This window comes from Protopterus annectens, chromosome 3.part1, assembly GCF_019279795.1.
Source record: "Protopterus annectens isolate FY-2018-M chromosome 3.part1, PAN1.0, whole genome shotgun sequence".
In the NCBI taxonomy this organism is placed as follows: domain Eukaryota; kingdom Metazoa; phylum Chordata; order Ceratodontiformes; family Protopteridae; genus Protopterus; species Protopterus annectens.
Genome location: NC_056732.1, coordinates 226,391,269 through 226,418,630, shown reverse-complemented (window position 1 = coordinate 226,418,630; position 27,362 = coordinate 226,391,269). Strand labels below are relative to the sequence as shown.

The 27,362-nt window shown below is 40.2% G+C and overlaps 1 protein-coding gene across 1 annotated transcript in view; it reads left to right on the top strand.

Annotated features, from left to right (window-relative positions):
• Nucleotides 1-26,127, top strand: part of LOC122797654 (copine-4-like) — a 1,365,845-nt gene extending 1,339,718 nt beyond the window's left edge. Inside the window, exon 11 of the mRNA XM_044066195.1 lies at nucleotides 26,016-26,127. Coding sequence (XP_043922130.1) covers nucleotides 26,016-26,127 — 112 coding nt within the window. The remainder of the gene's footprint in view (nucleotides 1-26,015) is intronic.
• The last annotated feature ends 1,235 nt before the right edge of the window (nucleotides 26,128-27,362 follow it).

Here is a 27,362-nt window from a genome sequence, read left to right as displayed (position 1 = left end):
CGGCTTCTGAAATCCAACCTTCTGTTGCGGTTTCACAGGATTTATCAGATACCATTCCCCTGGATATTTCTACCCCTGCACGTGGAGCTGCTAGGCCTCCTGCAGCAATGTCTATTAAGGCCTTTGCCAGGGCTAAAAGCAGCCAAAGCATCAAAAACGGTGCCTGCCAAGCCCCCCCCCCCTCTCTCAGGCCCAGCACCAGCTCCCATATGCTTACTTTGGCTGAGAATCTCATCTCTTTAATTCGTGGAGCCCAGCCTCATCCAGACAGGGCCTCTCTCCCTCCTCCAGAAAAAAGGCCTAGAGCAGAGCCCCCCTGAGCCAGTATCCACAGATGATTCCTCTGATGACTCAGAACATACAGACCCTCCTGAGGCTGCTTATTCTCCTTACGAAGACTCTGATGCTGAGGAGTCCATCCCTTCAGCCTCTCCTCCTGAGGAATTTTCCTTTGGGGAAACCTTGCATGCTATGAGGGAACAATTTCAGTGGCAGGGCCAAAATTTCTCAGACTCCAGAAAAAGGCTTAGGACCTTTCTACATTTGCCACAGCATAGGCCTTTAGCTATACCTCCAGTACTTTCTGTTGTTGATGATGCATTTAATGATGCTTGCACTGCTCCTGATTCATTACCTCTGGCTCCTGCTAAGCCCGATAGGTTCTACAGGGTCCCGGACACTCATCACCATTTATATAAGGCTCCTTTTGCAGATCCAGAGACTATCTCCCAGGGTCCTAAAGCCGTAGCAGCTACTTCCACTAAAAAAACCCTCCCCTCTGAAAGGGAATCCAGGTCCTTAGAGAGATGGGGTAAAAAAGTTTACACCTCTGCTACTTTGTCAGCTAGAAATTTGAACTGCCAATTTCATATGATTCAATACCAAGAGTTTATGCTTGACCAGTTGACTAAAAAGCTGTCCTCTGAAGAATCTTTAGATAAGAAATATATTCAAGAAATGGTACATAACATAGAGCAGGTTAGTAACCATTCTTTAAAATGTGGCTATGATGCACTGGAGGCTTCCTTTAGATCAGCCATGACTGGCACAGTTATCAGGAGGCATGCATGGCTGAAAGAACAGGCATTACCAGACCATGTCAAATCAAAGCTTTTGGATGCACCTATGGACAAGATCAGTTTATTTGGTTCCCCTGCGCAACAGGTACTAAAAAAGATGGAAGAGAAAGCAAAATATGTACAAACAGTGAAAGATTTCTTACAAGTTCAACCTCCAAGGTTTAGCAGGAACTGGCCCTCCAAGAATTGGTCCTTTCCAGACTCCTCTAGGGCACAAAGAGGCAGGAATAGGCTGAGGCGAGGCAGAAACCAAACCAGGGGTGCCTACAGGGATGCCAGTGGCAAGGTAACAACCAGCGAGGCACGGATGCAACCACCACCACTACAACAACTCATTCACAGTGACTTGGCGGTGGCAGAACAACTAGAAGCAAGCTAACCTTATTTTCAAAGAACTGGCATTGCATCACAAGAGAAAAATGGATTTTGCAAACTATAGACCAAGGTTACAGGTTCCATTTCCATACTCTACCAAGCAAAAGAGGAATGCCAAACCTGCCACCTACTCAAAGGACAGAAGCTCTAAAGCAAATATCTCAATTACTAAGAATGAGAGCTGTGGAAAAGGTACCACCTTTGGAGCAAGGAAAGGGATTTTACTCCAGACTCTTCCTGGTACCAAGAAAAGAAAACAAATGGAGGCCTATTCTAGACCTGTCCGCTTTAAACACATTCCTCATTGTTCCAAAATTCAAAATGCTGACCCTACAGCAGCTTCTTCCCATGCTGGGCAAGGAGTCTTGGCTGGTAACTCTAGATCTCAAGGAGGCATACCTGCACGTCCCCATAAGACCAATTTGCAGAAGATACCTCAGATTTCTTGCAGGATCAGAGCATTATCAATTCTCAGCATTGCCCTTTGGCTTATCTACTGCCCAGAGTGTTCACGAAATGCCTGGCATCAGTAATCGCCATTGCAGACTTCAGGGGATTCAAATCTATCCCTACCTGGACGACTACCTGATACAAGCGGACAACAAAATAAAACTAACAGAAGACCTACAAAGAGTCATTTACCTGCTGCAAGCCCTGGGATATACAGTCAATAAAAAAGTCAAGGCTGATTCCATCCCAAAGAATAACCTTTCTGGGTGCAGAACTGGACACATCGAATCAAATGGCATCCCTAACTGCAGAAAAGAAAGAGCAGCTTCTCTACTTCTTGGCATTAACAAAGCAGAACCATCTAACTGCAAGAAAAGTGCTGCAAGCTCTAGGCTTCATGGCATCCTGCATAATACTGGTCCCTCATGCCAGGCTGCATATGAGAAAGCTACAATGGTACCTAAAGAATTTGTGGTCTCAACACAAGCACAGCCTAGAAACCAAAATTCCAATGATTCCCTGCCTGAAGAAAGAGTTCCTATGGTGGGCTCAGGCCTGCCAATCAAACTCAGGATTGCCCTTCTGCAAAAGCCAACCAAAACAAACCATCACGACAGATGCCTCAGACCTCGGTTGGGGGGCACACATGCTGGACAGGTGCATTCAAAGCCTATGGACTCAAGACCAGCTGCACCTGCACATAAATCTAAAGGAAATGATGGCAGTAAAATTGGCAATCCAGGCCTTCAAACTTTTTCTCCAAGAAGGTCAGCTGATGATAAGGACAGACAACACCACAGTTATGTGGTACATCAACAAACAGGGAGGCACACACTCATATCCTCTATGCCGGCTGGCACTGGACCTATGGGATGTGGCTCTGGGCTACAACATTCAGTTACAAGCAATTTATGTACCAGGGAAGGAAAACATTCTAGCAGACATATTAAGCAGAACTACCACAGATGCCCACGAATGGATGCTGCATCCGGACATCTTCAAAGCCATCACAAGAGAATGGGGATTACCACAAATAGACTTGTTTGCATCCCCACTCAATCACCAGCTAAAGAAATTCTGCACAAGGACGTACCACCCACTTGCTTGGAAGGTGGACATCTATCTTTCAGTTGGAAAAACCTGATAGCATACGCATTCCCACCACTTCCTTTGATGCACAAGGTGCTTCTGAAGATCAAAGAGGAACATCCGAGGATCATTCTGATAGCTCCAGACTGGCCAAGACAACATTGGTATCCATTGCTGAGGAGCATGTCCCGGGAACAAATATGGACACTGCCCCTGATCCCATTACTGTTAACACAGAACAACTTCAACATCCTGCATCCAAACCTGAAAACTCTGCAGCTAACTGCCTGGAACATTACATGACAACAATTAACCCAAATTTATCCCAAAGGGTTAAGGACATAATCCTGAGGCTCAAGACCTTCAACAAGAAAGAATTATGCAGCAAAATGGAAAAGATATCTCACTTGGAGTACTGCAAAGGGCAAGAAGTGACACTGGTGAACATAGCCAACATCCTGAGCTCTTCCATACAGGCCTGTCTTACTCTTCCATCAAGATACATGCCTCAGCTATTTCAGCAGAATACAGCTTGGATCCTCCTGTCTTCTCGCATCCTCTGCTCAGACAGTTTCTGAGAGGAATTAAAATGTGAAACCTCCCCGAAACCTCCATTACCAGCATGGGACTTGAACTTTGTACTAGAAAAATTGACACTTCCCCCTTTCGAACCAGCAGCAACAGCAGAATTACAATAATTATCCTGGAAGACTGCATTCCTGCTGGCAATAACTTCAGCAAGAAGGGTCTCTGAACTCCAGGCATTAATGGCAGTGCAACCCTTCCTGATCTTCCATCAAGATAGAGTGTCCATGAGAACAAATCCTACATTTATGCCTAAGGTGGTATCCAGAGTCTCTTTAAATCAGGCTATCCACCTTCCTACATTCTTCCCCAACCCACAGAACAGGGGAGAAAGGCTACTACATACCTTGGATGTGCATAGACAATTACGCTACTACCTGGACAGGACAAAACCAATAGAAAACTGACCAGCTTCTGGTAGCATATGCAAAAGGAAGGAAGGAAAACCAATTTCAAAACAGACAATCTCCAAATGGATAGGAAATTGCATTAGATTTTGTTACTCCTATCATGGAAAGAAAACTCCAGAGAACATCAGGCCTCACTCCACAAGGGCTACAGCCACTACCACAGCTTTCTTACGAGGAGTGGCTACCAAGGACATTATAGAGGCTGCTACTTGGACCTCCGTGCATACATTTGCCAAGCATTATAATTTACCTTTATACTCTAGATCCCGAGCTGGTTTTGCCACTGCTGTTTTGCAAGGGATCCTAACTACACCATAATCTCTACTCATTCCTCCTCTCCTAGTTTAGCTATGGTATTCTAAGACTGCAGATGCATCCTTGAAGGACATAGTACAGTTTTGTACCTACCATAAATGTAGATGTCCGATAGGAATGCATCTGCAGTCACCTCCTTCCCTCTGAGGTACTCCTAGGGTATTTGCCAACCTTCAGCTAGCTTGGGGATCTATTATGGTGTATTTGTTTGTATATATGTACATACATGCTTATTTTGTGTGTTTGCTCTCTACTATTTGGAAACTTTGGCATTTATCCAAATTTAGCCATCCAAGAGGGCACCTGGAATCTGGGGCAAGAAACACTGAGCTGATGCCTTTATAGGGTGAAGTGTGACACCAGCCAAGCCAGACCCAGACTTTGGGCTGCCTGACGACAGGACAACCCATTTGTGAAGACTGCAGATGCATTCCTATCGGACATCTACATTTATGGTAGGTACAAAACTGTACTTTCTGTATATTTAGTGCCATTGTGCTGAGTAGATCTGTGTGTTGCTATTGAGATTCTTGACAGAGCTATAGAATGTTTTGTGGTTATCTTTAGAAACAGTGGTGATTTTTTTTTTCTTAACTTGCTTTGGAGGATTTTATGAGGGATCTCTGCTTCTTACTAAGGCTGACAAGGGAGTTCCTCCAATCAGGTCTATATTAAATTAGCGAACACGTAGAAAAGTGAACGCTAATTCATCAACCCCTTTTAAGTGAAAGCTTAAAATCTTGAACACCCGGAAAAGTGATTTTTTTCACAGGGAAAAAAATTGCTGGGCTGGTTCTGAAGTTTGCCATTTCCTCCACTGTGGTGCAATCTCAGAGTTGGTATATTTAAGTAGGGGGGGGGGGGCACAGCCTCCCACATTAGTTTTTTTTTTTTTTTTTTTTTTTTGTGGAATCGCTGTTCCGGGTGTTCAAGATTTTAAGCTTTCACTTAAAAGGGGTCGATGGATTAGTGTTCGCTTTCTTAATGTTCACTAATTTAATATAGACCCCTCCAATCATGTGATTTCACTCATTTTTGCAGCAGTTTCTTTCTTCTGTTGTAGAGTTTGTTTATGGCAGGGGACCACCAGATAGGCTTCCTTTTTTTGGAGGATAGCATCTTGGTTCTGTTAGGGATAGCATGATCCATGCACTTGTGCAAGTGCTTATAAAGTGCATTTGTGTAGGATTCAGCAATCATACCTCTGTTGTCTATCTGGATGGGTGTCATGAAGTTTGACACTTCTGTGTTAAGAAGCGTGAAGTTGGCTTTGGAAACATTTTTTACGGGGTGGTTTCCCTAATGAGGGGTCGGGCCAGATGTGGATGTCTAGGGTGATTAGCTTATGGTCGGATCTGACCAACGAAGAATTGACCTCTGATGTGGAACACCAGTTGCCCATGTTGGTAATGACCAGGTCTAGAATATTGCTGCCCCTGGTGGGGGTGTGGATAAGTTGATCCAAGGCATTGGAATTTATGAATTCCAGAAAACGTTGAGCAAAAGAGTTGGTACATCACTAGTTTTCCCAGTTAATGGTGGGGTAGTTGAAATTGCCCGTTATTAGGGTGTTGGGTTGTACCCTAATATTTTCCAGTGTATCAAGAAATGAGGAGTGGGAATCCCGGGGCATGATGGGGGATCTGTAGCAAGCTACAATTTGGATTGTGGGCTTGCCCAGAGTTAGTTGCACTTGGATAATCTCGGATGCATTATGCTGAGCAACTAGCTTGGAGGTGTGGATATCCTTAATGAATATGGACATGCCTCCACCTTTAGTGTTTCGGTCCAAGTTAGGTGGCTGAAAGGTGTGGTATGAATTATAGCCTGGTAATGCAGGGATGCTCTCTGGAGCCTTGAACCAGGTCTCTGTCACTGCACAGATGTCAATGTTCTCCATTTTAAGGAGTGCCTCAAGTGAGTGCATTTTGAGGTTTAGACTTCTAGCATTACCCTCAGATTTTGCTTTCTTGTACCTGTTACGGTGGTGAATTTGTCATTTGAACCTTGCCTAAAAAGGCACTATAGGGGTGGCAAGAGCCTTAGTCAGTACCTGGAATCCCAAGGGCAACAGGTGCAGGCCATTTCTGGCAAAGCATCATGGTCTGTCGATCATGTCATCCCAGGCAGACAGATACTGGATCCCCACAGAATGACACCAGAAGCTTAGCCAATTGTTGAAGTCAATCATTTTGTCCTTGTACTGTGGTATCATTCTGGGTGATGGCAGGATGCTACTGAGGGCTAGGGTCATACCTGCCTGGGCTACAAGATTGGAGAGCTCCTCCATGTCTCTTTTCATGTAATCCAGGGAGGTACATCTCAGGTCATTCACACCAACATGGACAATGACCGAGTCATATTTGTACTTGTTGTGGAGTGACCTGAGTGCATGCATTATGTGGCAGATCCTGGCACCCAACAGGCAGCTGACAGTAACTTTCTCCTTGTTTAGCTTGGTGAGTGGAACATCAGTGTGCCTGACTATAGAGTCACCTATGACTAGAGTGTTGGGTACATTGTTATGCCTTATTGGCTGTGGTTGGGTCACTTGAAAATATTAATATGATTTATATAGAAATGTGACACTGCCAACCCAGCTATCTGGGATTTTGTAAATAATCATATGTCATTTGTAAATATTAATATGACCCATAGGCTTGTCTTACAAATATAAGATAATTATATGCTATGTGGATATTAAACTACTGGTGCAGAAGTATGTGTTGAACTCTATGTTATGTACTGAGATTCAATAATGTCATCACAGTGTACCCTACTGGAAAAGAACAGAAATGTATATAAACTATATTAATGGTAGAAGTTGGAACATACAGAGTTAACTTGCAAAACTTCAAGAAAATAAGTTAAAAATGTTTTACGATTTGCTATAAAAAGTTAGTTTCAGTGCAGCAAGCACACACAATGTCTAGAGCTAGGGGTTTTCCTATTGTCTTGAAACAGAAATAATTACTAGGTTTCAAATGTAAAGTGTTTTTTATTGCTCTGTTACTTCCTAGCAGCTGCACATCTGAGAGATAAGAATTTTTTGACATATAGATGTTGGTTTCTGTTAGCCGGGAACTGAAGGCAGGTGACAAAGAGTGATGTCATCCAGCTGACTCAGCAGTAATGTTTTAATATTAATTTGGGAACTCTCTCAGAGACTGTGCATTTTGTATCTTGTCTTGGATCTGATAGCATCCATTCAGCACTTCTCATCTGCATTTGCTTTGCTCTATAAGTAAGATTTAGGTATAGTATTTCTTTAGATATATATAGGAATATAGTAAAGATAAGTTTAGATGTTTTCTGTATTTATTTGAGACTGTCCTGCACTGTTGTTTTAAAATATTTCCTGTGATTCTGAATTCTGTATTCACTGTGTTGAGTTATTGGGTATTGTCTTGTTCTTGTATTATTTATTATTAAATATATTTAAACCTTTAATTTGTGGCTGGTTTGTTTAGAGATATTTAAGCTCTTAGAGTACTTGCATATGTATTTAGTGACACTGTATAGGCCACTCCTAAATAGACTTTGAAGTCTTGGTCACACTTACCATTTGGATAATAGTAACATTACACAGTAGAATTGGTCACCCTTTGGGAAGGGCCTTAAAGTAGCTGATAAGGAGATCTGATGGCAGTGATAACTACCTTATGGTATGGGCAGAAGGGGCATAGCTAGTAAACCGGTGCCAGCTTTTCCCAGGTGTGTGTTTATGTATAAATCAAATCTCAAAGTGTGTGTGTGTGTGTGTGTGTGTGTGTGTGTGTGTGTGTGTGTGTGTGTGTGTGTGTGTGTGTGTGTGTGTGTGTGTGTGTGTGTGTGTCAGCTACTAGGGCAGAAACACAAAGCACTGGTTGAACAGAGAGAGTGCTGGGAGGATTTGGCTTGGAACCCTGGCTACAGACTCAACTCTATAGCTGTCCCAGTGGCAAGTCTTACTGGGGATCTGGAGAAGGAGGGAAAAACCATCCCCAGACTGACTGTGATCTCTGTGTGCTCTTAAGCTAAATTGTACTTTACTGTGTGTGTACTTGTCATCCTCTCAATGAGTACATCCCTCAATGGTGCTAATGTTGAGGATTGAGGCTCCTTGATTACTGGGTCAGTGCAGGGGCATCACATATGAAAAGGTGGCAGTGGTGGGATAGCCACATCACATATCAATTGGTTGATAGTGATGAGTTAGCCACATCACATACTAATTGGCTTGTAGTGGTGTGGATCTTGAATTCATGTAGCCTGTGTAGAGTGATCACTGAAGGTGTTTGTACTCTCAATCAGTCACACAGTGAACATTCAGAGTTCATATCACAATTGTTTTATTTTTTTTTGTTAGCTTAGTTAGTCAGGGAGAGCAGGCAAGCATATCAGCAGAGGAGTATGGCAAGCTGACAAGTAGCCAGTTGGCTGAAATGTGTCAGGCTAAAGGACTGGTGTGTGCCAACCTGACTAAAGCAGACATGATTGCAGCTTTAGCCACAGCTGTTTCACAGAATAACAACCAGAAGGAAAATCAGACTGGCCATGGAGATGTACATCTCTCAGAAAAATCAAAGAATAAAATAAAGCAAACAACTGAAGGGTGGCCTAATACAACTGAAAATATCAAAGTAAAACCAAACAGACCAACCAACATGACTAAAAGCATAAACACTTTTATTAAACAAAAGAAAGTTGGATAAGCACTTTCACACACAAGTGCTTCATCAGATCTATGTTAACAATTAAGAACAGTTCAAATTTAAACCCTAATCAACCAACCAGAAGGCAAGGTTCAGTGATTTAATGGTCGAGCCTGTAAAACAGGTTTTAAAAGAACATTAACATTTAAGCCCAGGGATCTATGAGCCCCAAGACATAAAATCCAACTCAATTTCATACGTTCAGTTCTATTCACAGTATCACCACCTCTTATATTATGTCCAAGCAATTCAAGTACAATAAACTTAAAAGAATGGTTATTATTAGAAATTATATGTTTACACAATGCATTAAGTGAGTTGCTTCTTCTACTATCACCCATATGTTGCAAAACTCGAGTTTTCAAATTCTTATTGGTCTTACCCACATAGAATGCTGTAGAGCACGTGCAGTATGCTAGGTAGACCAGATTATTAGATTTACAATCAGAGTAAAAATCAAATATATATTTCTTGTATGTAACAGGGTGAACAAAAAAGTTACTACTCGACATAAATTATTAAGCACTACATGTCTTGTATGGAAAAGTCCCTTTTTTATCACTTATGGGTCTAGTTACATTACAACACTTATAGCACAATTGCCTTTTGAGTGAAAGACTATTTCTAAATGTAAAATGAGGTTTATCACCCACAATTGTTCTAATGTTGTCATCAGATGATAAAATCAGCCAATTCTTATGAATAATATCACAAATCAATTTAACATTCCTACTGTAAGTCAAAGGAACAATGCAGTTAGGTAAAGCCTTCTTAGCAATCAAATTACCACCAGTTGTTTTCCCTTTCAAAAATAGGGCTTCCCAGTAGTAGTTCTCCAGCTATTCACTTTATGTAAAGTCTGATGGACATCTCGTCTCTGATAGCCCCTCTCAAGAAAGTCAGAGGACAGCATCTCTAATGCGTTCCTAAAATTCATTATCAACTGTATGTATCCTAGACATTCTGAGGAATTGGCCATTCACAACATTTTTGTAAACATGAGAGGGGTGCATACTGGTTCTATGTAACAGGGAATTCTTCCTGCATGCCTTTCTATATAATGAGGTGTTACCTTCCTTAATTGTGATGGAGTTATCAAGAAAATTAATATTCTCATAAGAATGTTGTACAGTAAACTTAAAACAAAAAGTACTTCTTTCTAAAAAAGAAACAAAATCTTCTAATGTAGCAACAGAGCCTCCTCATAACATAAAAATATCATCAAAAAATAATTTATAAAAAATTAAATACTTCATGAAAACATGATCTGATAAAACCGTTTTCGCCTCCCAGTCCACCAATACTAAACTGGCATAACTGTTAGCACAGGGTGTGCCCATGACTACACCCTGCTTTTGCCAGAAAAAAATTATTGCCAAATATGAAACTATTGTACTGCAATACTATTTCCAGTAATGCACAAATCACATTTATGTGCTGAGTAGAATACTTACTGTTTGTGCATAAAAAAGATCTAATAGACTGTAAACCAAAATCAGTAGGAATAACAGTGAATAATGTACAGATATCCATAGTAACTAGAAGAACATTATTCATAGAAAACTTAAGCTGATTTTATACATTCCCCTAAAGAACTAAGAACATTTTCAGAATCTCTGAGTACTGCAGAAGCCTAGTTAGCAGTCCCTTTATATATAGAAAATGATTCTGTAACCCAACCTTGCCGTGAAACAATAGGGCACATTGGTGGGTAAGCCAGGTCTTTATGAATCTTAGGAAGACCATGGATTGGGGGAAAGAATGGATGTTCTACTAATAAAAATGTATACATCTCTTGAGTAATGGACTTACTTAAAAGCATGTCATACAGGTATCTATGCACTTCATCAATGAGTTTATAAACATCTATCTTATTAAGCAGCATAAAAGTTTCAGCATCATCAAGCAACTCTTTCATGCAATTATCATAAAAAGCAGTATCTATAACTACAATAGCCCCTCCCTTGTCCATAGGTCTGAAAACAATATCAGCATTATTTTTTAATTCCCTCAAGGCTAAAGCGATTAAAAAAATTCTGACTTACCAGTTTGTTAAACAAATTATAAACTTCATTTTCACAAGCCATAAGAAAAAAATTAAGCAGTGGGTGTAACTGAGGGTTAAACAGGGTTGGTTTAGCAAAACATTGAACGCTGTTAGAATTTGAGTTAGCAAACAGAAGCTTTAATGCTACATTCTGAGAAAAAAGTCTTAAATCAGTCAGTACAGCAATGATGTTTGATGGCGTAGCTGGGACGAAGGCTAAACCTTTATTAAGAATGTTTACCTGTCTTCGTGTTAATTCCTGTGAAGAGATATTAAATACTAGATCCTCCAAGGTGTTTGGATTAAGTCTTGAATCTGCTGTTCATAAGAGATCCGAGGCCTCTTCTGGCTGCGAGTAAGGGAATGTCCCCTCTTGGAGTCCATCGTGTACTTGGTTCAAACTGGTAGGGCTGGAAAAAACTGAATAAGATGATGCACACTTACCATTTGGATAATGGTAACATTACACAGTAGAATTGGTCACCCTTTGGGAACGGCCTTAAAGTAGCTGATAAGGGGTTCTGGTGGCAGTGATAACTACCTTATGGCCTGGGCAGAAGGGGGCATAACTAGTAAACCTGTGCCAGCCTTTCCCAGGTGTGTGTTTGTGTATAAATTAAATCTCAAAGTGTGTGTGTGTGTGTGTGTGTGTGTGTGTGTGTGTGTGTGTGTGTGTGTGTGTGTGTGTGTGTGTGTGTGTGTGTGTGTGAGAGCTACTTGGGTAGGAACACGAAGCACTGATTGGACAGAGAGAGTGCCGGAAGGACTTGGCTTGGAATCCTGCTAAGGACTCAACTCTATAGCTGTGCCAGTGGGAAATATTATTGGGGATTTGGAGAAAGAGGGAGAAATCAGCCCCAGACTGACTTTGATTTCTGTGTGCTTTTATGGGAAATTGTGCTTCACTGTGTGTGTAGTTGTTATCCTCCCAATGTGTACTTCCCTCACTGGTGCTAGTGAGGACTGAGCCTACTTGATTACTGGGCCAGTGCAGGGGCGTCACAATGTCTAATTCCTATGTTCCACAGGGTAAGAATGAGGAAAATAAGTAGCTTTTAAATAATATATCTGGATCGTTTTTTACCATGATAGTAGTACAAGAGGAAGGGAGCAAACATTGTTTAGGCAATGCTCAGTAGGATATCCTTAGCATCTGCAAATAAATTCACCCCTGAAAATGTGATAAGTTTAAATGTAATTGCTGTCAGCATTACAACCTGTAAATATATTATGAAGTGCAGTAGCTATAAAAAGAGCCTTTGTTACTTTTAGAGAAAAAGGCAAGTATTTATATCCTGTGATCTGACTAGGGGAAAGTTAGTTTCACTATTTATTGAAGATTATAGGTTCATAGGTTCATAGGTTGGTAATGAGCTATCTGCCTTAAGGCATATATTAGCCCAGCCACGTTGTATGGTATTCACCGCCCCTTTAGTAGTTCCCTAGATCCTTGTACTAGCAGCTAGTACCCTTGGCCCCTATCTAGTAGTGCTGTTGGTGTGATCCCCGGTGTGAACTTTCTGTTACCCATCCACTCATCAAGGTTCCTCTTGAAGAGTGACAGTGAGGGGCTCTGTCTTATGTAGATCGGGACCCTGTTCCATAGTAAGGGAAGTCTCTGCAAAGGGAATATATCCCTCCAGCATGTTCTATTCATTGTTGTGTTGAGGTTTATATCCCTAGAGCATGTAGCTCGAGTAGATTTGGTTTTGCTAAGATGGAGCATGTTCAACAATTCTGGGTTGGACATGGCTCTGTACGTTAGACAGAGATCGCCTCTGAGAAAGCGGTATGCAGAGGTTATCAGCCTCAAACTCTCCTAAAGGTGGCATATAAACCCCAGCCACTGTTTGGCTATTGATTTTGAAATACTACTATTTTTATTCCTAGAGCAGAAGTGCTTGCCAATACTAAACTAGTTTAGAGTTTATGAAATAAACAGTTTGTGACTGAGTACAGCTCCAAATATTAGGCTAGATTATAGATTTCTAGCATTCTGTTGATTCTAAAAAAATATCATATTAACCTTTTAACAAAATATATAAGATCTTGATGTAAAATTCCTATGGTACCAATGGCAAGGCTCTTAAAAATAATTTCAGCTCAAATAACAAGCAAAATGATCATTCTATATCTGCTTAGAAACAAAATAACTGAAGCCCATAAAAGTTGCTGTTTTGAAACGTCAACTTCCTTAAAGTCGATGTTCCAAAATGATGAATAAATGCCGAAATTCAAAAGGGCCATAAGAACTCCGTTTTACTTGTTATTATTTTTTTTTTTACAAAATGAAGTACTCCTGCATCTCCTGATGTGGGCAGTAAGCCCACCACCCTCCAAACTTATATATTCCAACTTAATGGTCATACCAAGTCGAAGAAGGGGAAAAAAATGTCCTTAAAGAGGTGAACCACTGCTGTCGCACAATTAGAAAATGTGTAATTATTTCCAATGGAAAAAGCATTTGACATTATACTGTTGGTCTTTTTTTTTTTTTTCCTGAGGACTACTGATGATCAAGCAATCTTGTTTAAGATGTTTAGGAGAACACTCACAAAATCTAGTCCAAGGTTTTGAAAATCCCAAACCAGATAATTATTCTGTCTAAACAAATGTTGATCAAATATACAGTATTGGTAATGATAAACATAATTTTCTATAATTTCTTAAAGGAAAAAAGCTCATGCTCTTTCTTATAGCTTCACAACCTACCACACTGACAATATCATTAAACCCCACCCTATTAATGAACCTAACCCTAATTCTTGTAGTAACCAGAACAAAAAACTCATCTGTAACCCAGTTCAGGCCAACTTATAATCCTAAATACTTTATATCCTACAAATGCTCTACAAGTAGTTTTTTGACAAAATATCATTCTTTTTACTGTAACTTTCACACAAACCAAATGTTTGGTCAGTGCAGCAGTCATAAGACTGACATTCATATAAAATAATTGAGCACATTTCTGTTCAACAAACTGCATGGCAAAAACTATCATGCTACTCTAAATAATGACGTGAATATTGAAATATTAAAAATCATCTGAATACAATGAGGAAGATGAAATGGTGAGAGAGAGAGAGATCACTTAGGCAAACATATATGCAGCATGAACATACTGAATACAGAATGTAAATCTATTTTTGTCACATTTCATTTCCCTTTACACTTTGATTATTGAAACTACTACTGCCATTTCTCTGCAGCATGGCTAATATTCAGGCAGCCAACAGCTTTTTTTTCCTCATTGAGGGCAAGCCATTCATCTTTTATGAATCCATAGCTGCATTGCAGGGCTGGGTGTTCAGTGGGCATTACAGTTACTACCTATCCATTTTTATTCCAGGCAATCTGGAAAACTAAAGATTCACCTGGTAATTTGGGAATATTTTTACAAACTCTGCTATTACATTTGCCTCAGCAAGAAAAAAAAATACCAGTGTTTGTAAGGTTACCACCTCCAGATGACAATTTTATTACAAGCATAATTTCAGTGATAAGTGATTGCATCTGAAGGCAAATGGACAAAAAAAAACAATGACTTGGGTGGGGAGAGGAGTGGAGAAGTCAGGGCAGAATAAGGCAAATAAAGGGGTCCAACAAGACTGAGCAGCATGTGGAAGAAAATGTCTAGGTTCTTGCCTCTCCCAGATTTGGCAACCTTAATCAGCACTGTAAGTTACATCTCTCATTTTTGTGAACCATCTTACAGCCCTGGCAAGTAGACTCTGTTTTCATGTCTACAATTTTCACTTGGGATATAGGATGGTATATACACCCTAAGGCACAAGATCACAACCCTCCCCACTAGGAGATAAAAACAGACAATACCTTATCTCTACTCTCCTTTGTCACCTGGCTTCCCAGAGTTTAGGCTGATATTTGAACAAAGTCAGAGTTTAAACCCAGTATGCCCTTGAGCTGAACCAGAATGTCCAACTAACATTTCCACGTCTTTTATTTAAAATGTCAAAAAATTAAACAACTTTAACTTAATTTACTAAATCAAAAGTGAATAAAGCACAGATATTAAAGAAGAGAATATATGCTATTCTTGGGAAGGCTCATCTTCATTCATCCTCACCCCTTTTTCCCATTTTGCACATCATCTGGAGCCAAGGTTTACACCACCAGGTGGCTAGCCCTGCCATGGTAGTTCATTTGTACCACTCAATTGCACACACACTCTCACCTACAGCCAGTTTAGAGTGTCCAATCCACCTACTGCATGTCTTTGGAATGTGGGAGGAAACTGGAGCACCCACAGGAAACCCACGTGACCAGAGTGAGGGCATGCAGACTCTACACAGAAGGCACCCCAGCAGAGAATCGAACTGGAGAGCCTCTAGCTGTGAGGCGACAATGCTAACTGCTACACCACCATAAGGCTCATCTTTATTTCCTTTTTTATTCTCATCATGCTAGTAGTAAGTTAATTGCAGTTCTCTAACTTTGTTTTCAGTTTTTCACTACTTTTCACATAACATCCCAGTGCAAGTTCAATTGAAATACTGATGACCACTATGCAGTTGCATGCACCTTGAACATTATACAGAAAATAGATTAATATATTTAGTGCTTCCTATCAAAACTCACTTCTGATTATGGAAGCTAGTGACAAGTAGGGTCAGTTGGTTAATGTTGGCCATACTTCATCTCAAAGGCCACAAGTGAGAGAAGCAAAATGTTTAGTGTCACTACATCACAATGTGTACCTTAAGCACCCACTAATATTTTGCCTTGTGAATTAATATAATACAAATAAGACATTTTTGATAAATTGTGCTATCCAAAATGTGTCATGCTTTAAAGACAATCCATGTGAAAAGCAAGACAATTTCAAACAGAAATAACCTCTTCTGTGCAACATATAGTATATAAATGCATACAAAACTGTTAAAATAAATATATTATTCTGTAAAATATTATAAATATACCAAGTTAATTTCTGCTTCCCTATATGAAATCACTTTATGCACTTTTTTTTCATAACATACAAACATTCGGCATAAGCAGTATGCAGCCAGACACTTGAGCAGATACACAGAAATATCTATAACTATACCTACAACTATACATCTGTGTAAATATACACACACACACACACACACACACACATTGTGATTTCCGATTGAATAACTTGTATGGTGCTATCTATATGTGTGTGTGTGTGTGTGTGTGTGTGTGTGTGTGTGTGTGTGTGTGTGTGTGTGTGCATATTTATGTTTTTGGCTTCCTGTCAAAAGCATGAGACCAAGGACTTTGGATTCATAGATGTTTACAACAATGTGTGATGCAAATTAATATGTTTTGTAGATTCAGAGATATAACATAATCACACAAGGCTCAAAACAGTGTGTTATTCAGTGCAAGGTAATTTGTACATAATGACATGGGATTTAGGAATTTTATACAAATGAGCCACATGGTATATGCAAATGCTGAAACCTAAAATAGCAGACTAATTCAGAAACGTAGATAAAATGTCACACAGCACATATCTTTTTTTTTAAATGAGAGTTTTAAGTGCAGGCTCAGGTTAGACAGACAACGCTATATACACAGGTGCTATGTAAACAAGGAGCAAGCAACACATAGTATGTCATTTGTTGTGAGTTTCAGATAATGCCAGCTATACCCTAGAAACCTGGTTGATGACTCTTATCTGCAGCCCCCACATCACGCAGAAAAGGCCTATAGTGCAGCACATGTTGAAATATGTATTAGTTCAACAGGAGTTCAGTCTCCTAAAGAGATCCTTTCATATCCCACATGTTGTCAGGACAGCCACTGCAATACAGTCCTAAAATCTACAGTAATATTTTTGTTATGTATACAGTGCTGCACAGCATGGTATCATGTTGTCAGTTAGAGTAGTGGGTTAACATCTGGCAGGACCTTTCACATAGGTTGTTTCAGCAGATGAAGGCTGAGTGAAGAGTTAGGTGAGGTGTGACAAAGTAACAGTGATACAGATGTGTCAACTGTTCCAAAACTGGGGACCATGGCATAGAGAACACAGAATAAGTTGGTGCATGCATTACCATAGCCACATACCTACACAGGTTAGGGATGGACAGGGCAGGTCACTATCACTTGCACTGGTGGTTGTGAGGGGCACAGTGAAAGTTAGGGCATGGGAGATGAACATGGTAGCCATTTACTCTAAAGAGACTGAACACAAAAGTCATGTACTCTGGGGGAGGGGTCACTGTAGGGAGTCAGAGATCACATCTCCCAATAGTGAGGCTGAACTGTCATATTTATCCATTGATGGTGTCCACTGTGTTGGATGGTATTTGATTGTGGTGTAAGGGCTTGATGTTGTCCATGAGAGATAAGGTGGGAAGCATGTGACCATGAGTGTTCTCCCTGATGGACTGCATTAAGTGATGTTATCACACCATTACTCATAAATGGTCATTGTTCATCAGCAGCAGCGTCATCCTGTGCATCACAGGTGACAGGGAAGGGGTACAGCTGCATGACCATGTGTGTTAGGCTATCAAGGCCTTCTAGATGGTGATCCAGAAGAGTGTCAAAGGACATGACCTAGATGACACTCCCAATTGTGCATGGCAGGCTGTGTGCTCATAGGTGAATGTGAGGCTGTGTCCCCAATGGCCTTAGCTGTCTGACTTAATGTAGTCTGTGTCTAACCATTTTAAATGTTGGACCTCCCATGGTCATGGAAGGCATAGCCAATAAAGGCAGATAAGAGGACATTTGCAGTGTATCTCACAGAGGAGCCAGTGGAGGCAAACTTTACCACTAGTTAATCTCAAAGGTTCATAGGTCCATACTAGGCTATCTGCCCTAGGGCATTTATAAGCCTAGCCAGAGTGTGTTTGGCTTTCGCCACCTATTTTAAATTAATTTTGCTATGCCCTTTTTCGAGGTTAGTATACTGTGTCTCTGTCTAACAGTGACACAGAAGTGATACCCGGGGTAAACCTATGATCTCCCATCCACTCATCAAGACTCCTCTTGAAGAGAATCAATGAGGGTCTCTGCCTAACCTGGACTGGGATTTTATTCCATAGTGAAGGGAGCCTCTGGGTTATGAATCTGTCCCTCCAGCATGTCCTATTTATTTCAGTGCTGAGGTTCAAGTCTCTCAAGCGTGTAGCTCGATGGGATTTGGATTTTTTGAGGTGCAGCATGTCCCTTAATTCCGGGTTGGACATGGCCTTATACGTCAGGCACAGGTCACCTCTGAGCAGGCGGTATGCCACTGAGTAGAGCTGGAGTTTCTTTAACTGGGCAGCATATGGCATCTGTTTGAGCCCTTTGATCCTCTTGGTGAGATACTTTTGGGGTGTTTCCAGTTGCTGCAGGTGTTTGGTAAGGTACATCCCAAAAGGGGCATTGTACTCGATTATGGGCCTGATGAGGGATGAGTAAAGAGGCACGATGACCTCCCGTAATCTAGATGTGAATCCCTTCATGATTAGGTGGGCTATATAAAATGTTTTTCTAACCACTTTGGCCACGTGGTTGTCAAATGAGAGATTGCTATCAACTTGGGTCCCCAGGTCCCTAATTACTTCTTCTGTACTTAATGGATTACCACCTATGTGGTAATTTGTGGGCACTTTGTTTTTGCCAAAGGGGATGACTATACACTTTTTGGCGTTTAGCTTGAGGCCATGGCTCTGGCACCAGTTGTCTGTTTCTATGAGGCCCTTTTGGAGGATGCTTGTGTCGGCTGGAGAGTCGATTATGGTGCCCAGTTTGCAGTCATCTGCGAACATGGTCAGCCACAGTCCTTCTGTGTTGGCCTGTACCTCCGAGAAATATATACCAAACAAGAGAGGTCCCAGGACTGAGCCTTGTGGGACGCCACTTGTAACTGGTTTGGAGTCTGACATGGCTTCAGCAATTCTAACCATGTGGGTTCAGTCCTTGAGCCAGTTTGCAACCCATCTAGTAACATAGGGGTTTATATTTAAGCTGGTGAGCTTATCTATAATGCCCGAGTGGGGTATTGTATCGAAGGCTTTTGCGAGTTCCAGATAGGCTGTGTGGACCACCTTCCCTTCGTCAATGGCCTTGGTGACTGTTTCAAAGAAGTCAACCAGGTTTAAAAGGCAGGATCTGCCCTTAACAAAGCCGAACTGGGTAGGATCCAGTGTCTGTAGATCCCCACTATCTTTATTTATGAGGTCCATGATGATCCTTTCCATAGCTTTGCAGACCAAGCTAGTCAGGCTTATGGGGCGATAGTTTCCAGGGTCCGTTGCGGCACCACCTTTGTGGAGAGGGACCACTGTTGCTGTACGCCACTCTTTGGGTACATATCCTGTAGTAAGGCTGAGATTGAACAGTAGTTTTATGTTTGGGTTTAGCTCTTCTTGGAGTTCATGTAGGACGCAGCCTGGGACACCGTCTGGTCCCATTGATGCTGTGTTTTTTGCTTTGGAGAGGGTGGCTCCCACCTGAGCATCTGAGATGTCAGGGGGCAGCACTCTGCTGGGATAGATATTTGCCCTTTTGGTGGGGAGGGAGGGGAGAAGTTTACGCTGAACCTGTCAGCTAGGATGTTGGCAATGTCTGTGGGTTTGGTGTATTTTTTGTCATTTTGGACTAATTCTGAGAATATCTGGGAATTCCCACCCAGGTTCCTAACATAACTAAAGAAAGCCTTGTGATTATCCTTAGTGTCCTGTGCAATTTTTCTCTCGAAGCAGGCCTTTGACAATTTTATGAGTGCTCTTAGTTTTTTGCTAATACTGATCAGAGATGCCTTCCCTTTTTGGGATTTTGCTCCATCATGTAGTAGCTTCCTCCTTCTATTGTATAGTTTGTTTATGACTGGGGTCCACCAGACAGGTCGTCTGCCTTTGGAGGATTGGGTCTTGGTTTTATTTGGGATTGCATGATCCATGCATTCCTGAAGGTGTTCATAGAATGCATTTATAAAGGATTCTGCGGTCTGGGCCGTATTTTCCACAGGCCCGGGGGCTTTGAAGGATTCCACCTCGGTTTTGAGGAGTGTGAGATTTGCTTTAGAGAAGTTTTTCACTGTGGTTTTCTGGGCAGGGGGTGGGGTCGGGATGTGAATATCCAGTGAGATCAGTTTATGGTCTGATCTTACCAGTGAGGATACACTTCTGGTCTGGAGCATAGAGTCCCCATGTTGGTGATGATCAGGTCCAGTATGTTTTCCCCTCTTGTGGGAGTGGTAACAAGTTGTTCCATAGCATTTGAGTTTATGAATTCTAGGAACCTTTGGGCAAGGGTGTTGGAGCTAGAGTAATGCTCCTAATCTATGTTTGGGTAGTTGAAGTCGCCCAATATAATGGTGTTCGAGAGACCTTCATATTTTCCAGTGTTCTCAGGAAGGCCGAGTGGGGTTCCTGGGTTTGGGAGGGTGGTCTGTAGCAGGCTATAAACTGGAAGGAAGTTTTACCCACTGTTAGTTGCACATGGATAGTCTCTGATGCTTCGTGCTTTGCCACCAACCTGGAGGTGTGGGTATCTTTGATGAATATCGATACTCCCCTCCTTTTGTGGTTCGGTCCAAGTTTTGGGGCCAAAAAGCATGGTATGAGGTATAACCTGGTAGTGCTGGGGTGCTCTCTGGAGTCCTGAACCAGGTTTCTGTTACTGCACAGATATCGATGTTCTCCATGCTATGGAGAGTTTACATCTTGAGGTTTAGACTTCTGGCATTGAGTAGCATTACTCTTAGTTTCTTATCCCTTGTGATACCTATGGAGGTGGGTTTGTCTTTTGAGCCTTGCCTAAAAAAGGCACTATGGGGGTAGCAAGAGCCTTTGCCAATATCCGAAAGCCCAGGGGTGACAGGTGCAAGCCGTCCCTAGCAAAGCATCATGGCTTGCCATGCATATCATCCCAAGCTGACATGCATTGGATCCCCTTTGAATGACACCAATACTTAAGCCAATTGTTGAAATTGATCATCTTGTCTTCATATTGTGGCATCATTCTTGGTGAGGGTAAGATGCTACTCAAGGTCAGGGTCATACCAGCCTGGGCTACATGCTCAGAGAGCTCCACTATGTCTCTTTTCATGTAGTCCAGGGAGGTACGTCTCAGGTCATTCACACCAGCATGGACAATGACTGAGTCATATTTGTTTTTTTTTTTTTTTTTTTTCAATAATCATTTTTTATTATTTTTCACAACCATATTACAAATTCACACATTATATACAATATATACAAGATGCTTCCATTGGTTAATTTCACATATATATCAACCTCATGTATTGATCAAAGGTACAGCACTAACAATCAAAAGGAAAATAATAAAAAATCCAACATTAACAAATCAAAGCCAACAATCTGTCTTTTCTGTACATTCTCTATGTAATCTAAGGTTGATTTAGACTATACTCTGGGTCCTGAGAAAAAGTGGATAGTAACATCTAAGCCAAAACAATATTAAAAATTTGCTCCCATATTTTTATATTGTTGATATTTTTCTTGTGGTCACTAATTAACAGTTTATGCGCTATGATGTGTTTTATTGCCAACAATCTGAAATTTTCCCACGATGTCTGGGCTGGGTTCAACCAATTTGTGGCTATATATAATTTCATTAAAAGGCAAATATTCATAATTACAATCGTTTTTGATTTATCTAGATTCTCCGGGAGAATATGAAGAATCATAAACTGCCAAGAGAGTGTTGAATTTTGGTGACTGAGTCATATTTGTACTTGCCTTGGAGTGACCTGAGTGCTTGTGTTATGTGGCGGATCCTAGTGCCAGACAGGCTGCTCACCGTGACCTTCTCCTTGTTCAGCCTGGTGAGCGGGACGTCAGTGTGCCTGACGATAGAGTCACCTATTACAAGTGTATCAGGTGTGTTGTTTAGCCTTAAGGGCTGTGACTGTTCGGCACACTGGCTTTGTGAGATATGTGTTGCATGTGTTTTGTTTTGAGGTAGCGGTTGCTTGGGTGTCTGCTTTGGAGGTCTCTGCTGCTTAGGCAGATCTTTATTTAGAGCCTCCGAGTATGTTTTTGTGTGATTATGTGTTTGGTTTGCTGTCGTGGTAGGTCTATTTGAGACTGGAATTGTAGTGAGTGTGGTTTCCTTCTCCTCCTGACTGGTTATGCCAGTACTGAGTTGAGAGAGCTTAGCCTCCAGTTTGGCTATATGGTTGCATCTCTCACATGTGTTGGAATTTGTTGGGAGGAGGAGAGGGTTGTCTGTGTACATGAGGCAGTTGTAACATTGCCTCAAGATTCCCATACTCACCAGCTGGACTGGAGAGGAGATTGACAACTGACCTTTGGACATGCTACAATAATATTGGGAATTCCTTTATAATTGAAAACAAGGGCCATTGGGGAGTGAGGGTGTAGTGCTTTTAATTTTTAGTGCTGACTTATAATTGCTTTAGTGAGCAAGTGCCAGGTAACAAATGCAATGTGTTACAGGTAACTTAAATGCAAAAACGACAAACAGTAACTTTCTTTCAAGCGAAGCAAGGAAATAAGTACAGTAAGCAATGCAGATATCACTAGGGATCCACAGAGCTGAGAAGCCAAGCGTTTTAGGTGGAATTAGCATTCAGGAAATAACAAAACAAACAAAAAGCAGATTCAGCAGCAGGCCTGATCTAGTCACAATGCTGCAAAAACAAGGTGTACCAATTTCAGTAAGATACAGTTCAAATATTCAGGCACTATAAACCTTTAACCAGAAATTCCCAGCTCAGAAGGGCAGAGTCCAGCCTCTTGTCTTCTCCCTGTCCCTATACTCCATATCACTGTGCACCTGCTTCATATTATCCCAGAATCCACAGAGCATACTATCTTCAATATGCTGTTGATAGCAGAGAGTTATGCCGGGAACAAGTTTTAATTAAAATTATCTGTTATAATATTAAAGCGTTATTTCTAGAGGGTTAAGCCCCTCTACACCCCCTGGTGCCATATTTCTTCTAGTTATGTATACTCACTCATTCACTATACCTTAGAGTTATAGGAGTAGTCCAAGGGGGCACAATCAAAGAATTACTTTATATTTCCCCTTACTTGCATTAACATTCTCACAGTTCTTAGAATCACAGGTATGGCCTTAGGTTTTTAATGAGCATCTATATATCTATCCATATACCTATCTCTCTCTCTCTCGATCTATATATATATATATATATATATATATATATATATATATATATATATACATACACACACACAAACACACACACACATGCCAAAAGTGTGTGTGTGTGTATGTGTGTGTGTGTGTGTGTGTGTGTGTGTGTGTGTGTGTGTGTGTGTGTGTGTGTGTGTGTGTGTGTGTGTGTGTGTGTGTGTGTGTGTGCGACACATGTATGCATGAAAAGTATAACACCAGTAAGGAGAATGAGAAGTTTCAAAATACACCACCAAGAAGTATGCTCAGATTACCAGCTTTGTGTGGTCAGTTTCACAAAACAGAATAAAAATTAACTATATTCCTCTGGTATGAGGCTGTCAGTGATCAAAACAAAGATACAAGACCATATTCATTTTCCTTGAGCCATTGAGTTATGTTTTATTTTCTGCAATGATCACAATGAGACTTAAAAAGTAACAGAAGATGCACATGCTTTATTTCATTTAATAGCATGTTAGGAATCTCATAGCTTCACACTTTTATGCACTCTCCAAAATCAAGTCACAATCAAGACTGTATGATGCTTTTGATCTACATCACAGTCATAAATGGGGGTGCATTTATTTCATTTCTCCCTCTGCATGTTATACGCTGATTCCTCAATTGATGTTTGACATGTTTGTTAGGTAGTGCAGTGTTCAAACCATAAATTCAAGATGTCCATTGAATCTCCTTACAAGTATTGATGGCATACTAAAACTCTTCTGAGCCGATCATTTATAAACTTAGTTTGAAATCCAGGAAACACTTAAGTACAACAATATCAAACAGATTCTAGAATTTGGGGAAGAATAAGCTTCTTCACTCATGAACAGCTGTATTTGTTTTCCATTTGGCTGGTGATGACAGCAGGGGTAGATAAATACAATTCAAAGTCTTTGTCATATAGAAGATAGATTAAAGGTGCTATCAGAGAATTAAGTGCTTTTGTTTCATTGTGTAATTCCTCATCATCATGAGTCAGCTGTGTTTGCAGAACAGCTAAGCTAAGAAACATGAGATTTACAAATGTCTTTTGACTCTTTACTCTTTAAATATTTGCATATTACTGCTACCTCCAAAAAATTAACACAGTTTCATGGACAGCTAAACTGTGTTTACCATACTGACAGTAATGCACATTTTCAGATCTTTGCCCATTAATGACTTTGCTATAACTACATTTCATTGAACTGCTTCAAGTTTAAATGCTTTAGAAATGGTTAAAATTTCAGACAGATCCAAATGTTGTGTTTTCTTCTGATTAGGTAAATCAATAAAGTATACTCTTACATACCTCCACATAGATTTTCTGCATCTGTTTTTTAACCTAAGTCACTGACTGCTGTAAAAGGTTCCTGGACTTCACTGAACTTCCAAGAACTTACCCAGTCAATAGCTGATTAAGTAAACAAAACTAAAAACACAGAAATGCATCCATAACAACCACAAACAACCACATAGTTAATCCAAATGATGTCTAACAAATGGCGTATTCAATATTAGGTCTTGTTATTGGTATTCAGTACTGGGGAGTGCCTTCTGTGTGGAGTCTGCATGTCCTCCCCGCGGTTGGGTGGGCGTTTGAAAGACATGCGTAAATTAATGTGCCTTTGTTGAAGGTTGAATGTCGAGCTGGCACCTCGGCGTTCGTGAAAATCTACTGCCAATCATTAGCGGAGTTCCGCTGTGGCAACCCCTAACCGGGAAAAGCCGAAAGACAAAAACAACATTGGTATTCAGTACTTTTAGCATTGCTTCTTCTTTTAGTTTTTTTCTTATTCCTCTCCCTTTGTAGACACTTCATAAAATATTATTTAGGCCAGGAAGTAGAATTTCCAAGACCTTTGCCTCTATCTGACCTTCACAGAACATGCACTCACATGAGCACACACACACACACACACACACACACACACACACACACACACACACACACGCGCAAGTACACATGCTCACATACATACACACACACTCTCACACACACTATTGCAGAATTCTACCCTGTGAATTAGCACAACAAATGCATTTTAACTACCATGTTATGCCAAGGCCATCCCTCTATGACACCCCTCCTCATTTTGTACCCTTCAGTAGTGTTTAACGCACAATGTTGAGCTTCGTAACATAGTAGGAGAGACACCTAAATTTACTTGTAAAAACAAGAATATCAAACGTTTGTTGTGCCTCAAGAATGGTCATCCACCTACCAACGTTAGAAAGAAAAAGGGAACTTTTCAGTGCAACAAATGTTCAGCATGTAAAAACATTGATACATCAAATAATTTTGTCCATCCTGTTAAAGGTTATGAATATTCCTTCTCTTGTTATGTGGACTGTAATATACACAACATCTTGTTTACCTTGCTACTTGTCAAGACTGTAATGCATACTATGTGGGGAAAACAGACCAAAGATTTAAAGACAGAATTCTGAGACATCTTCGAGATATCCGTAATAAAGACACTAGGAATGCCCTCACTGAACATATACTTCAATTTCCTACACATAGCTTTAAATTCAAAGGTGTTCAGACCACATATCATGATTTAAAGCAAGGTGACATTTCTAGACCACATATCATGATTTAAAGCAAGGTGACATTTCTAATCTTACTGAAAAAAAAAACGAGACCAAGTGGATTATCAATTTAATGGTGGACAAACCATCTGGCTTAAATGTAATAGTGCCTTTAAGACCTATGCTGAAAGATAGGCGTTTTGTTATTGGCTGAATGTAAGGTGTGTCTTTTTTCATTCATGCTGATTGGGTTATGGACTATTGGCTATAAACAAAGTTGTTGCCTGTAATTTTATGTTTGATTGGTTATTTGTTTCTTTTTAATCAAAAGTTTCTCATTACCCTTATACGATCTGAAGAATGAGAAATCCGAAAGCACTTATCGTTTGGACATTGAAGGAAACTTTACTACGTTCTACTATCTTCCCTATTTTGAGTTTTAACCATTAAAAGGATTTTATTATATGTTTCCATGGTGGTGTCACAGGATTTTTGCTTTACTGTTTTGGACTTTGCTGTTACACCTTTGGCAGTTACAGGTATTTTATCTGCTGCTTCTTCTTCTTCTTCTTCTTGTAATTAATGGTTTACTTTTCAAGATCCAAACCTTAGAAATGCCTTGTGTGCTACTTTAGAAGCAGGGATGCCAACCATCTTATTTTTATTTGAAAACACAGTAGTTTAAATATTTGTGTCAGGTAGTTCTCAAAATTCATTAGCAAGCTATTTATAAAGAAAGGCAAATCTTTCAAATAAGAAACTGTATAATCTTAAAGCTTTTGTCATTTGTCTACATACTTCAAAAAGGCAAGAATAATATTCTCTTTTTCTATCCCTCTACCACTCTCAAGCCCTCCTGGCATTTTAAAAATAAATTATTTAGTTTAAATAAATTACTTGGCAGTTTGTGTAGATATAGATGTAATTTAAAAAGTCTGCTACATATTAAAAAATACATTTGGTGAATTCAGTTATGTGGCAGATACACCTGGTGTACACCTGAAGAAGCTCGTTTGTGAAAGCGCTTGTGTTTTGCACTAGTAAAGGCCTTTTTGGAGATTATAGCCATCAGCATCTTCTCATTCTACTACAAAGACATTATTTTTAGAGACGTTTTGGTGTGTATTTGCTAGTAGTTGCTGTTTTTAATATATATATATATATATATATATATATATATATATTTATATATAAAATACCAGCCACAGATCCAACTATCACACTTTATTTAAACGTTAAGTGCTTTCATTGTACACTATTTCTTCAGGCACTAGTTATTTCATTACAATTCAAACCTTTAAATACTTTTGTCACAATCACATAACCTGTATCTCAACATTCATAAAATAATCTGCCTGAAAAACTGGCATCTAATGTAGATACTTAACATGAACACTTTTATATTCACATTATTTAATTAATAAAATATATGAAAGTTTATACTAACAAATAAGGACATCTAATCTTTGCCTTTCAAACAGATTTAGGGCAGAATTCAGAAAGGTTACCATGAGGTGTACACAATGTATATATCTTGCAGTAACCTTTCTGAATTCAGAGACTGCCCTACCACAGTGCTTTCACATGAACACAAGCAGCATCCTAATGAGCTGTCTCTGCACCCATGCTAAATGCTAATGAGGCAAACCAGTGGAGAGGCTTATGGTAATTAGACAAG